The 12,825-nt window shown below is 40.6% G+C and overlaps 2 protein-coding genes across 2 annotated transcripts in view; one reads left to right on the top strand and one right to left on the bottom strand.

Annotated features, from left to right (window-relative positions):
- LOC111330226 (uncharacterized) overlaps nt 1-12,825 on the bottom strand; it is a 47,705-nt gene that overhangs the window by 1,415 nt on the left and 33,465 nt on the right. Inside the window, exons 33-46 of the mRNA XM_088745685.1 lie at nt 12,495-12,636; nt 11,376-11,672; nt 10,461-10,796; nt 9,658-9,960; nt 7,868-8,164; nt 7,463-7,768; nt 7,058-7,354; nt 6,405-6,707; nt 5,686-6,152; nt 4,846-4,937; nt 3,960-4,116; nt 2,698-2,764; nt 1,362-1,636; nt 330-504 (exon numbers count right to left, since the gene is read on the bottom strand). Coding sequence (XP_088601811.1) covers nt 330-504; nt 1,362-1,636; nt 2,698-2,764; nt 3,960-4,116; nt 4,846-4,937; nt 5,686-6,152; nt 6,405-6,707; nt 7,058-7,354; nt 7,463-7,768; nt 7,868-8,164; nt 9,658-9,960; nt 10,461-10,796; nt 11,376-11,672; nt 12,495-12,636 — 3,514 coding nt within the window. The remainder of the gene's footprint in view (nt 1-329; nt 505-1,361; nt 1,637-2,697; nt 2,765-3,959; nt 4,117-4,845; nt 4,938-5,685; nt 6,153-6,404; nt 6,708-7,057; nt 7,355-7,462; nt 7,769-7,867; nt 8,165-9,657; nt 9,961-10,460; nt 10,797-11,375; nt 11,673-12,494; nt 12,637-12,825) is intronic.
- Nucleotides 1-12,825, top strand: part of LOC111330215 (N-terminal Xaa-Pro-Lys N-methyltransferase 1-B) — a 191,480-nt gene that overhangs the window by 178,548 nt on the left and 107 nt on the right. The gene's annotated exons all lie outside the window — the stretch shown is intronic.

The following is a 12,825-nucleotide window of genomic DNA, read 5'->3' as shown; positions in this document are numbered from 1 at the left end:
GCTATCCTGTATAAATATAGATGTCTGTCTGTCTGTCTGTCTGTCTGAAGGATTAAATCGAAAGCACGACTGATGCATCTCTCAGCAAGAATTTTACAAGCCCTCCCAAGTATGTCCCCTACGGTTTCGTCCTAAAAGTCAATTGACCAAAAACCATCGTATCCAACCCCTGGTTTCTTTAGCATGAAGCGACTAAGAGAATCTGCACTCCACCCTCCCCCCCTGACAGTTTGTTTGTACACATTTTACGCTCAAAATCGAGCAGCACTTGGGAAGTTTAGTTGAGACTAAAATTAAGCAAAAACATAAATGTGAGAAGAATCATATACCTAATGGATAAATTTTTGATCTTTCCCTGATGCATTGAATTATTTCCCATGTAATGCCACAAAGCAAAAACGTTGTTAACAGGAAGCCGCTGACCAGCAATGATTTTTCAAATAACGCAGTGCGACTGTCAAACAACCCTGTGGACCTTTCTACTGGGAGTGACTCAGCTGGCTCCTGCAAAAGAAACGTAAGCTGATCAGTTTATAAAAAAGTCTGAGGATTACAACATTGGAGTGGTTTCAGTTGGCAGACAGAAAGACTGAATGTAAGCGCCTTTCAGACTGTTCTTGCGAAACTTCATTCTCCCACAGGATCCTCCCTCGGGGCTCACCAGTTAGCTTGAAACAACAGACAGGCAGGCAAACAGTCAGTCCGTCGCTTACTCAGACAGTCAGTAAGACAAACAGACAGACAGAAGGGTGAATGAGACCAACTGAGTGCATCCCCATGACCATACAGACAGACGATCTAACACTGAGACGTGTGATTTCGCAACAAAAATCATTTCCACTCGAGTTGATACAAGTTTAGTTCATAAAAACAGTCCTTTAAAAAGTCAAATATCCGTCCAAGATATAACACGTACGCAATCGTTCTTATCTATCAGCCAGCCAGTTAGTCATCCAGTCACTGAGGATGTCATTCAGGCATTTAGTCTGTTAGTCAGTTGTCAGTCAGTTAGTCAGTCCAGTAGGCAGGCAAGTTATCGGCCAGTCAGTCTTCAACTGCGTTTCTTAGCTAACGACGATAGTCTATCTTTCTCCCGGCTAACCTCAATCGTAGAGGAACTGAAAGTTTATCAATCATTTCATCATTATCCTAATCCATTGAAACGAAGATTTGAGCCCAGTCGTATAAAGGCCAGATAACGCTATCCAACGAATAAATCGCTATCCAGTAGATAAGTGATAACGAATGGTTCTGCGCTATCCACTGGATAAAGATTTATCAAGTAGATAGCGAGGTTATCCAACCTTCTGACGACCAGGGCCTGTTTTATTGCGTTTCGTGCATTGGTGGAAAATATCTACCTGCAACTGTTCAGTATTTTTCTGTACATGATGTGCAATCTCACTAGCCAGAGCCTTTTCAGTGTAATGTTTGAAACAGCGCCGTAGTTTTTTGGCTTCACTGCCCATCACAACTCCATAGGTAGCTGAGTAATCCAGGATCTTATTCACTCGTAAATGTTCTTGGTCAAATAACATCTTGCTGCTTCCAGCACTGTATGTATCTATCAAGGCCCCAATAACTTGTTGTTCATTTAGAGCTTTGTAGATATCATTGAGCGTGTGATACTCTTGATCTTGGTAAAGAAAAAGACAATAGGGTTTTTACTGATAAAATCAAGCTGAAATATGAACAGCGAAATCGAGTCAAGACTCGATAAATGAGGATACAACGTTAAGAATAAGAATGCGCAAAGGAAATCTTTGCTCAGGTTTGCGTGTAACTGTTCATGCCGGTAAAGGAAATACAGTTTTGAGTATTGTTCTCCATCCATTTTCCATGGTATTTATAAAGAAAATTTGTTTAACAGTCAAAGCTAAACCTTTTTTAGTTAACGATAATTTCCAAAGTTCTAATGACTTTCAGTGGTAATACTGTTAGGGAAAAACACTTGTGATTCACTCGCAGGATTGAAGTTAAAGGGTGAAACATTGGGCTCATTTTTTCGTGAAAAAGTGGAAGAGTGTGGAAACGTTAGATTGCACCTTTGCCTGGGTTCAAGCCCTGGCTGTTTATGATGTGTTCACAGGTAAGATATGTTACTCGCAGAACGCCTCTAACCAAGCCATAATCACGACAGAGTTCAGATGGATCTTTCGTCGGGGATACTTGTAGAAATGCCCGGGTGTAACTTGTCATGCATCCTAACAAGGAAGCAGGGTTGTAGCTAAGAAAATGGCCTGTCGGTCGAGGAAGCCATTCAGCCGGCCGTGTCCAGTCGTATTCAACATCTTGTCTACGGGGCTACTGGGCTACCATATATGGCGATCCGAAAGAGACAGAGACTTTACAGCCCAGATAAAACAAGTGAATTCAAAGCAACACTTCACTTCACCTTTAACAATTCTGCGGCTTAAATGTAGTTCGGTCTTTATTTTCGCATTTTTGTTTGAAACGCATAGGTATAGTAATTTTTCACTTAAACTATACAATATATGAAGACTCGTCTGTCGAGCGATAACCAATCAAAATTCAGCCGGCGATTGCCTCCTTCTCGCCGGCTGCCGGCGCTCAACGACAGCCCTGAGGAAGAGTAGCAATAATTTTGTTTGTTTCACGTCGCGGAAACCGGGATAAGCTCCGAGTTGTGGACCTCAGCGCATGAGCAGATCTAGAATTTACCCTCTCTCAGCCTACCTTCGTCCAATCGAGCATTCTTCCTCACTCCCATTCTGTACTCCGGAGATCCATCGATTGCTGCTACCTTTAAGGAAGTAAGGATAATAGGCAACACTTAAAAATTGTTGAAAACTAATTAGAGTCACAGAGGAGTGTCATAAAGAGACATGTTACATAGACCTAGGCGGCTTACTATCTGACGCCTATTTACACCTCACCAGGAAAAGGGGACCTAATTCGTGAGCAGATAAAAGGACCTCTTGTTTCAACTATTAGACCACCCTGATGAAGGCACTAGACAGGAGTTTCGAAACGTTGGATCAATGGATTGTAATTCCTCGGTTACATTCATTAAATCCTTAAACCATACTAGCATCAAACCATGTCTGATTGTCCACCTGGTTGCTTTGTGAACTTTAATACATCAGATCTCATATTATTTGAACTGTAATCGGTAAGGTTGAATATGTCAGTGGGAAATGATCCTTTTTTCCATGAGAACATGGCAAGATCGCTTTCGTGAAACGAAATAGCGTGGGTGCTAAGGTATCCATCCCCTTTGTGACCGTCAAATTTGCTTTCACAATGATTCAGGACGTATTTAGCAACGACATCGTCAGACAAACAGCAAAACTACATTATTGTTGCGCTTCACAATCATGAATAGCCACACACCTTTTTCATATTCAATGATTCCTTTTTGAAAGCCTTTTCAGTCGTCAAAGTGTTTTTAAAGCATAAAGGGGGGGGGGTAGGTTTCTTAAAAAATTTTCGATCTGCGCCGGTGGGAGTAACTAGGTAAAATTAGTTTTATCAACTGAGTTTCAAAGCTGACGTTTCGAGCGTTAGCCCTTCGTCAGAGTAGAAAGCCACTTTTTGATGGAACATGCGCTAATCACGGTCAAATCTGAGCACTTCTCGAGAAAATGTCGGCTAATAGTGTCACGAGCATAATTATAATAACGACCAATCAGAACAAAGGCGAGGAATCCCAGGAACCTATGAGAGCTCAAAGCCTATTTATGTCACCAGCCTTGTAGGCAAGAAACTGCGATGAGTAAGTCATAATTGGTCAGTTTAGTCTTGCATCTAATCGGTTGAGGGGATAGCGCGATGTTTCTGGACCAATCACTGAGCGCAGAAAGGTAAAATCATATCAAGGTCACCCATAGCCTCACTCCTTTCCAAAGACTTAACAACCAAGCATGCAACTGTAAAATGGACCATTATTTTCATATATGTTTGTTAGAGTCGAATACGCTGATTGCTTTGGCCTATACCTTGGCTCCGTATAGTTTGTAGTCGGTTTCCATGGTGACAGTCGTAATAGCCGTTGTCATGACACTTGTCACAATACCAAAGATTATCAGTCCGCAGAGGATAATGATAATGGCACAAAATCTCCCTACAACTGATATCGGTGAACGATCGCCATATCTGCGAAAGATGAAAATAACAAAAAGTAAAATAACACCAGTATCAAATCTCTTTACAAATGAATAAAGGCTGATAGTTTCGAAAGAAACTGTTTGGGGCTGCGTCGGTGGGAGTAACGAAATAATTTGGATATATCAACAAAGTTGAAATGGTAAATTGGCCACCGTAATGATTACAAAAGCTGACGTTTCGAGCGTTAGCCCTTCGTCGGAGCGAAAGGGCTCCGACGAAGGGCTAACGCTCGAAACGTCAGCTTTTGTAATCATTACGGTGGCCAATTTACCATTTCAACTTTGTTGATATATCCAAATCAAATCTCTTTACAGTGAAGACCAGCTGCCGTTCAGAATCGTGCTTTCAATAGAGAACAATATTAGGAATATGGGCGCATATCCACCCGTAGATCGCTGAGTAAATACATATCTTAGTTGCATAATTGAACTGCAACTCATTTCTTTATTGGTGCAGAGTGACTACCCTCACGAGTTGTTCCTGCTCAATTGAAAATAAGTAATGTAACCCCCAACTTTACGTCGCAATTACTGTTTTTCCCGACTCACAAAGTTTCTTTGGAATAGAAAGGTATCTTAAGAATATGGCTAAATCCAACGGTTATTGAAATGGCAAGAGGTAAACAAAAAGGTAAAGGATGAAGAACTTTAACACAGATTACAAACTGGGAACTGCACAACAATTCAAACACCATTGTTCCAATAGTCCCAAGCTTACCCAACCGTTGTCATAGAGACAAATGACCAATAAAAGCCTTCAGGTGCTCCTTCGACGAAAGATGGAGGGAAGTCTGGGTTACAACGCGATTCCTAGGTATAAAGTGATTTAAAACAACAAGTTTAGCTAATATTTCGATATATCGTTGGTATGTTGGCTTTTTGTGGACTTATAAGCGAAGTTAGTTTTCTTCTCGCTATACACTTTCTCTTTTTCCATTTTGTTCTTTCATTAGTAGGTAAAACTTCGCTACTTCTTCTATAGTGTAGTCTGTTTTCTATAGTGTAGTACTGTTTTCTATAGTGTAGTCTGTTCGTTCGGGTGAGTGTAAACCTGAGAAGGACTGTTGTCGGTTGTGGTGACGGACGTTTCGACAACCTGAGCGGAAGTCGTAATTTAATGTAATAATTATAAGTTCTTATATAGCGCATTAAAATTGAACTCTATGTAATCATTATAAACGAACCGAACAGAACGGTGTAGTCTCAGGACTACAGATTACACTATCACTTTCATTGTTTTTACAAGTACTTTTCCAAAGCCAGGAGTCAATTGATAAAATAAAGCGAATGTAAGCTGGCGGTCTGCTGGTAGTCTGCGAAGAATCAAATGAAACCTAACGAATAGTATTTTCATTTCTTACTGTTTTACTAATTGCACGAGGTAGTTATAAAATGTAAGTCTGGGGAGGAACCTGTAGTGTATGACCAAAAGACAAAAGCGGCGATATAGTTTTGACTTAGAAAGAACTTTCTTCGAGCATTGTTGATAATATTAACAGTCATGCTATGTTGTTTCTAGGACGTAAAAAATATTCAAACAACACCTGATCTGACTTACCACTGTCCAAACTCCCAGGCCTGCTATATACGTAAAAGCCATAGCAAGCATGACCGCTGGCCAGCAAGAAGCAATGTTCGCCAAGATAGCATTTGGCAAGCCATCCTGGGAGTTTGTATTCACAATGAACGCCATGCCAGGTGATTCAACTATCCCTTGATAACCAAACTGTTTGGCAAAATGTGTTTGATCTCTGAAACCGTACATCGGAAAGAAAAAGTCTGTTGGATTTCCGATACTATTTCTCAGTGCACGTAGACTGGGAAGCTTGGCTGATTCATTGAAACCATTTAAATTCATGTCCACATACGATTTCCCATGCGATTGACAGGTTTCACAGCACGTGAACGCTAGCTTGTCGAGGATTGGTGGAATAAGTCCACCCAAAACATTTTCATCTGACAACCGAACATAAGGACGAAATTCGTACCAACTCGTTGTGAGGCGTTTATGACAACGACAAGTCTCTGTTCATTGGAAAACGAAAAAGCCATTCAGTGGTAAAGTATTAAAGCAGAAAAGGGCTTTTTACTAAGCAAAGGAGGCCGAACTCTGGCCATACTCCTGGCAACCGATAACGAGTAACAAATAACGGGTAACGAGTAACGAGTAACGAATAACAACTCTCTTTAGTTCCTACCCTGTTCACTAGAAGGAAAGCAATTTCGGGGTCTACCTTTAAAGTTCGAGAAAAGACTTCATTTACAAAATAGACCCACCTGCATAATCCGTTGCCGATGGACCATCTCCCATGTTTGTAAATCCCAACACATCAATACGATACAAAGTAAATACTTCAAGATTTTTCAGCATTAGAGATAGGGTGGACGTATGGACTATCTGCTCTCTAATTGGCTCATTTTCAACTGACTCCCCACCAACCACGACAGCCTGATACCTTATCTTATACCCGATTAAAATTCCATTAATATACTCGGGATCGATTGGTTGCCAGGAAACTGGGATGGTTGTCAAAGAGACGTGATTCGTGGTGGTGATACTCGCCGGGGGTCTGGTAGGAGCTTAAAAAATAGAGGAGAATGACATTTGGGTCAGCGATGATAATTTTTTCAATGAAATACGAACCACATTTCTCGTAAAGTATCGCTCATGATTTACTTTCATCTTTCTTATTACCTGCCTATAAGAACAAAAAATACTAACCAACCACGGATAGTATGACATTGTCAAATACTAGATAAGTCTTATTAACCCTAACAGCTTATCTTGCCGTGGCTTACCCTCCTCTCCATAGTTTTGACCCTCCCCCCCCCTAAAATCTCAATAGTACCTCTGATTCTTCCTTTTAATCGTTTACTCGTGTTTTGATTAAAAAAGGCCTTAATCTCCGCATTGCACGTGAACTACGTACCATCTTGCCTTGTGAGAGCAGTGAGACTATTCCCAGGTCCATATCCTTCAGTAGTAAAGGCGCGTACTTGGATGGAGTAGGCAGTGAATTTCTTTAAATTATCAAGAATAATCCAGCGAAGAAGAGGCTCTACCACCATCTCCTCCACCGTCCCATTGAATGGAATTTCATGGAAGTGAACTTTGAATCCCCTTATGATGCCATTTTCAAACCGAGGAGGGATTGAGCCCCATTCAACAAACAGACTGGTGGAGCTTGGAGCAGAGTATGTAACGTATAATGGGGGCCGATCCGGACCTGTTGATGACAAGATGTTCATAAGTTAGAGAATGAGTTTTAACCTAATGCTAGCACAGTTATAGAAACTTCAGCTCCAAAAGACATATGGAAGAGACAAAAACTTACTGTCTTCTTGTGTCGTCAGAGTTATGGGCTTGCTCGGCAACCCCTCCCTGGTCGTAAACGATGTTACCCAAATATGGTACTCAGTAAACTTATATAAGCCGGTAAGTTCAACTTCAGTTATAGAAATGTCAACTGATACATTTTTCAACAAGCTCGGATGAACGGAAGTCCGTGCCTCTACGTAATAAACCGTGTAACCTCGGAGAATTCCCCGAAGATTGGGTAGAACAAGTGAACTCCACTCAACAGTGATTGATGTCGAGTTTTTTACTTGTCCCGTCAAATTGGCTGGAGATTTAAACGGAGCTGTTGAAAAAGAAAAGGAAGTAAAAAAATCTCATACACATATTTATGAATAATTAGAGAAGTGCAATTTTAACGAATACTGGGTGTCCCGTGACTCACCTTCCTCGTCCGTTTTTCCACTAATGAAGTCACTCCAAGGACCCTCCCCAACGACAGTGAAAGCCACCATCTTGATTCTATAACTCGTCCATATTTCCAACCCGGTGATTTCCAGCGACAGGACCGAGATATTTAAAGTGTAATTCCTAATATTATCCCGAGTAGTATTAAATAAAGCGAGCTTGTAACCAATTCCGATTCCGTTGATGGCCTCATCAGGGACTGGGGACCACTGAAATTGTATAACTGTTGGTTTGGTTCCTTTGGCTATGACGTTGACAGGCGGCTCATCCGGGACTGAAAACGCAGAGGGATACAGTAATTTTTTTGTTTTTTTTTTTGCTTTACACAATTTTTCCTCGGAGTTACAGTGAGATGTTCGTCAAGCAAAGTCACATGGTCTTGGTTTAACAATAGGTTTAGGTAGACAATAGAACCCATTTTTTCTGGCCGGGTTCTATATAACTTGAGGAAAGCTTATAAATTACGAGCCGAAGGTGAATGATTTATAAGCTTTCCTATTGTTCTTCACAACATCCCAAGTGACTTTATCACGTTATAGAGCTCGGAAAAAAGCGTTCTATAGACCACTTTCAAAAATGGCTGCCGTATAAATATTCTTTTGTTTAAATTTAAATTAGCCCTACTGGCCTCGCTTGAGATAATGTATTCTTTTGAATTTTGTACTGGAGAACGAGGCCAGTAGGGCTAATTTAAATTTAAACAAAAGAATATTAATCCGGCAGCCATTTATGAAAGTGGTCTATTGCTTTTATGAAATAACTAGTTACATGCGGCCTCTATCACCCGATAAATCATCCGCTTGGAAACTGAATTGACCAATCATACGATGCCTTCTATGTTTCTTCTGTTGTAATTGAGATTATCAAAGACTGGATCATTGGATAATGCAATTCAAGACTTTTTATTGGCTTAGCCATTATGGTATATGAGCCAATATACCATAATCTACAAATATGGTAAGCGTACGCGTCATCTTAAAATTAAAAAGGAGCAAAAAATTTAATAAAATTTAATAATTTAATTTAACGTTTTTAATAAAACAACTATTCCACTCGCGCTTGTTGGATATGAGATGATTATAGCCAACTCGGCGCTACGCGTCTCTTTAGCTATCTATCATCTCATATCCAACGCGCGCTCGTGGAATAATTGTTAAATATAGCCCGTCTTCGTCTGATCAAAAATGACAGTTACACGTTTAACCTCTATGCGTTTATAGTAGAGAGAAAGTAAGCAGATATCAGAAACGTTTGAGGCATACAAATAAGTGATTCTCTAGTTCCGATCTAAAACGAGTTATTAGTTCTTGATCCGGTCTAAGAAAGGGTTGAACAGCTTTTGATCTACAATTCAGTGTGCGATTCGCGTAGGCTACCGAATTTAAAGGAGCAGCATGGAGCATAGAGCCTGAAGCATGGAGCATGTAAATGTTTGCCCAACGCGGCTCCAAACTCTTGCCGGGGATAACGGGGGGTAGGTGTCCTAGTTTTACTACGAAACTGTGATGCTACGTTGGTCGAAGGGTATTAAAATATAATTTGGCTTTATCAACTGATTTAGTGATTTAATTGGCCACCGTAAAGCTGACGTTTTGAGCGTTAGCGAAACGTTCATCTAATGCTCGCTTGTGAAGACTCTTTACGATGGCCAATTAACATTATTAACTCAGTTTTCACCGAAGTGAAGGCCGCTAGTGGTGGAAAATTACCGTTTTCAATACCAAAACAATTTAAAATCGGTGGGATTCTGCCAAATCAGTTACATACCATCTTGTCTAGTACGGACAAAAACAGGTTCCGAGTAATTCCCAAAACCAGCCACCGTCGATCCAGCGACTTTTATGCAATATTCTTTGTACTTTCCTAATCCTTTCAGTTCCACCTGGAGCTCTTCACTGTTTATTGTTGCTATCAAAGCGCTATCGTCTGGTTTATCACGTCTCCAGTATTTAACGTGATACGTCAGGATTATCCCGTGCGCATGATCGGGAGGTATAGGCTGCCAAGTGACGTTTATACTTGTGGAACTAGTGGTTAACGCGGTCAAATTTGTCGGGGGATGATCTGGTACTGGACGCATGAAGGAAAAATGATCACAGTCAGAAAATTAAAACGAATGCTTACCTTCTACAGCGCAATATTTGCCCAATCTGTAGTAAAAACGTGGCACTGATTACATATTTTCACAAACGGGAAACAAATATACAAACACAAAGTTTGTGTTCATACGCGCTCGTCAACTTAACCTTCTCACTTCCAAGATCTCATAAGCAATTCTTCCGACTGTCTGCAATACGATTCTTATGAAGTGAATTTGGAGAACTTGGTATTGCATCAACTAATATTCCTTTAATTGATATTTTTCGCTATTCTCATCACTTGACTTCTCTCACAATGTATTGATATTGCAAGGAGAAATTACGTCTTGATCACTCATTGGAATTAAAGGGATAAAGGTGTGATGAAAATCGTTGCAAATACGAAAAACTAGTAAGAATTTGGCCTGCAATGACAACTCAATGACCGTTACTAACTACGGTTTATTTGAAATTCATTGAGTATCATCATACCATCTTCTGCTGTGGTAAAGTTCGTCGCCAAAGTAGGAACGCCATCTTTGACAGTAAATGCCAACACCGTGATCGTATACGTGGTGTATTTCTTTAAATTGTGAAGACTGAAGCTTAATGTCTCGTTGTCAGCGCTTCTTTTCCTGCGCCTGCGGTGAGTAGCGTTGATAACAAAGGTCTTCCACGTGTCATTTGGAAATTTGCTTTCACCGTAGGTGACTTTGTAGCCCCGGAGTACACCATTGATATGGTACGCGTCCACTGGTTTCAGCTGGAAGGTTAGTTCTGAGTTAGTGGTGTGTTTGAGAGTGAGGTTTCTCGGAGGTTGACTGGGAGCTGAAAACATACAAAAACTTTATCAAAAAAGGTTAACAATCAACCATCTTCGGTCGTATTCGGCTAACCACGAATGCCCACGAACGCCCGAACATTCGTGCGTTTGTTTAATTTTCTAATGGTGTTCAAATCTTCTTTAAACGGATTGCGAAAAGGAGAGGATTTGAGGGAGCAATATCCAGTTGTCTCAGGCATAATCCACTCTGTGATTCGTTTACAAATTTCGTCGCACTCCCTCAGCCGATCAGTTTTAAACTAGAACCAGTTCATTTAAGGCTCTCGCGTTTTCTAGCGCCATTTCCTTGCGTGCCTCAGTCTCAACTTCAAGATGCCATTGGCTAATTGTATTTTTTCCATCGTTCTGATTGGCTGATGTGATTACTTCCGTTCTGGTCTTACGACGCTTATCAAAAAGCTCTAGTCAGGGTGATTCCTCTGTGTTCTCAGCTGAAAAAGATGTCCTATGACTTTCTGGATATATAGCAATGATCGCACCGACCTCTTGCATGCTAACACTTGTTAAAAGAGCTACAAACCCTTAAGAGGACCACTTGTGCAGCGGCCTTAATCAAAACCTACCGTCTTCTTTTGTTTTCAAGCTGATGATATTAGTAATATTTCCTTCCCATGAGCTTGTGAAGCCATAAACTTTAAACTCGTATGGCGTATACGGTTTCAAAATGTCCAGGTTTGCACCCGACATGGACGAGTTCACCATGTAGTTAAAACGCTTCCCTCTTAGCAAATCAAAAATTTCCACTCGGTATCCGGACAGCGGTTCTCCCAACTTCCCCGTGTCTGGTGGTGTCCAGTGAAGCCCGACACCGGTTGAGCTTGGAACAGAGGACGTTAGGTTGACGCGTTCGATAATGACGTCTGTAAGAAGATGAATAACCTTTTAAGGGAAGACATCGTTCATTTTTGGTCTCCCGAATGGGTAAAAAGAAAATGTGAGAACCATCGATGATTCCAGCGTTCCGATTTCGCAGTCAGAAGCTTTATTACTGAGTTAAGGGAGCTCATCAATGAACTAAAGCTTTCATTAGCACAAAATTTAACAATTTTATTTATCCACTAACACACGGCGCCTCGACATGTGATGTGACCTTTATTCTGAAATTGGGTGATTCTGCAAAAATTTCCTTTAAAATATTGTAAACTGTTCGATGCAGTCTCGCCAAAGTCCCCCTCAAAGTGTTGTAAAGCACCATAAGCGATAGGATATGGCGCTATAGAAATCCTCATTATTATCATTATCAACATTGCCTGATTTTAACTGTTCGTAGGGGGGGGGGGGGCTTGAGACAGATGTCCCTCTTGCATGGCATCACAATTGAACTATCTGTAGCTCGGTGGTTTTAAGAACACACACTCAAGACCTGAAGTTTGAATACTCGTTGAACAATCACGTACCCCATCTTCCTCAAAACTAAAAAAGTCATTCAGTATTTTTAGGAAGACATTGAAAGCTATTCAAAATGTCAACAGTGAAAAAAAACTCTTAGCCATGACTGGTAATTTTTTTTGGCTAGTTTCTTAACCTTTTTTTAGTGTTTTTGGCCCAAGGGCATATCTTAAGCCATTGCAAAATAGAGAAACTGGGCAACATAAACTGAAATAGCGTATTGAAAAAGTACTTACCATAGCAATTCGATGTTTAACTTCATAAAGTAATAATGATGTATTTTAAGTATTTACCATTTTGACAGGTGTAGAACTCTGCTCTCAAACATATATGATGTTCCCACGATTTTGGCAGAATTCGAATATAGCGTGTGTAGATCGCTGGCGTGATGACATTGTAAACCACCGTGTTGCTGTCCCAATTGCCCTGAAATATCTGCGGAGGATAAAAGACGGGAAAACTTTTTGATATATTCTAAAGCGAGTCTCATTATTACGACTCATATGCGATCTATGCCTCTACGGGTCACAGTATTGAGAAAGGACTATGGATGGCTAATTTTTGTGTTTTTGCAATAATGCCGAGCCGGTACCGTAAAAGTAATGTTTACAGGCTGATTTTTTA

This window comes from Stylophora pistillata, chromosome 14 (assembly GCF_964205215.1).
Source record: "Stylophora pistillata chromosome 14, jaStyPist1.2, whole genome shotgun sequence".
Lineage (NCBI taxonomy): Eukaryota > Metazoa > Cnidaria > Anthozoa > Scleractinia > Pocilloporidae > Stylophora > Stylophora pistillata.
The sequence above is the reverse complement of the archived record's forward strand: the minus strand, read 5'-3'. Positions and strand labels throughout refer to the sequence as shown.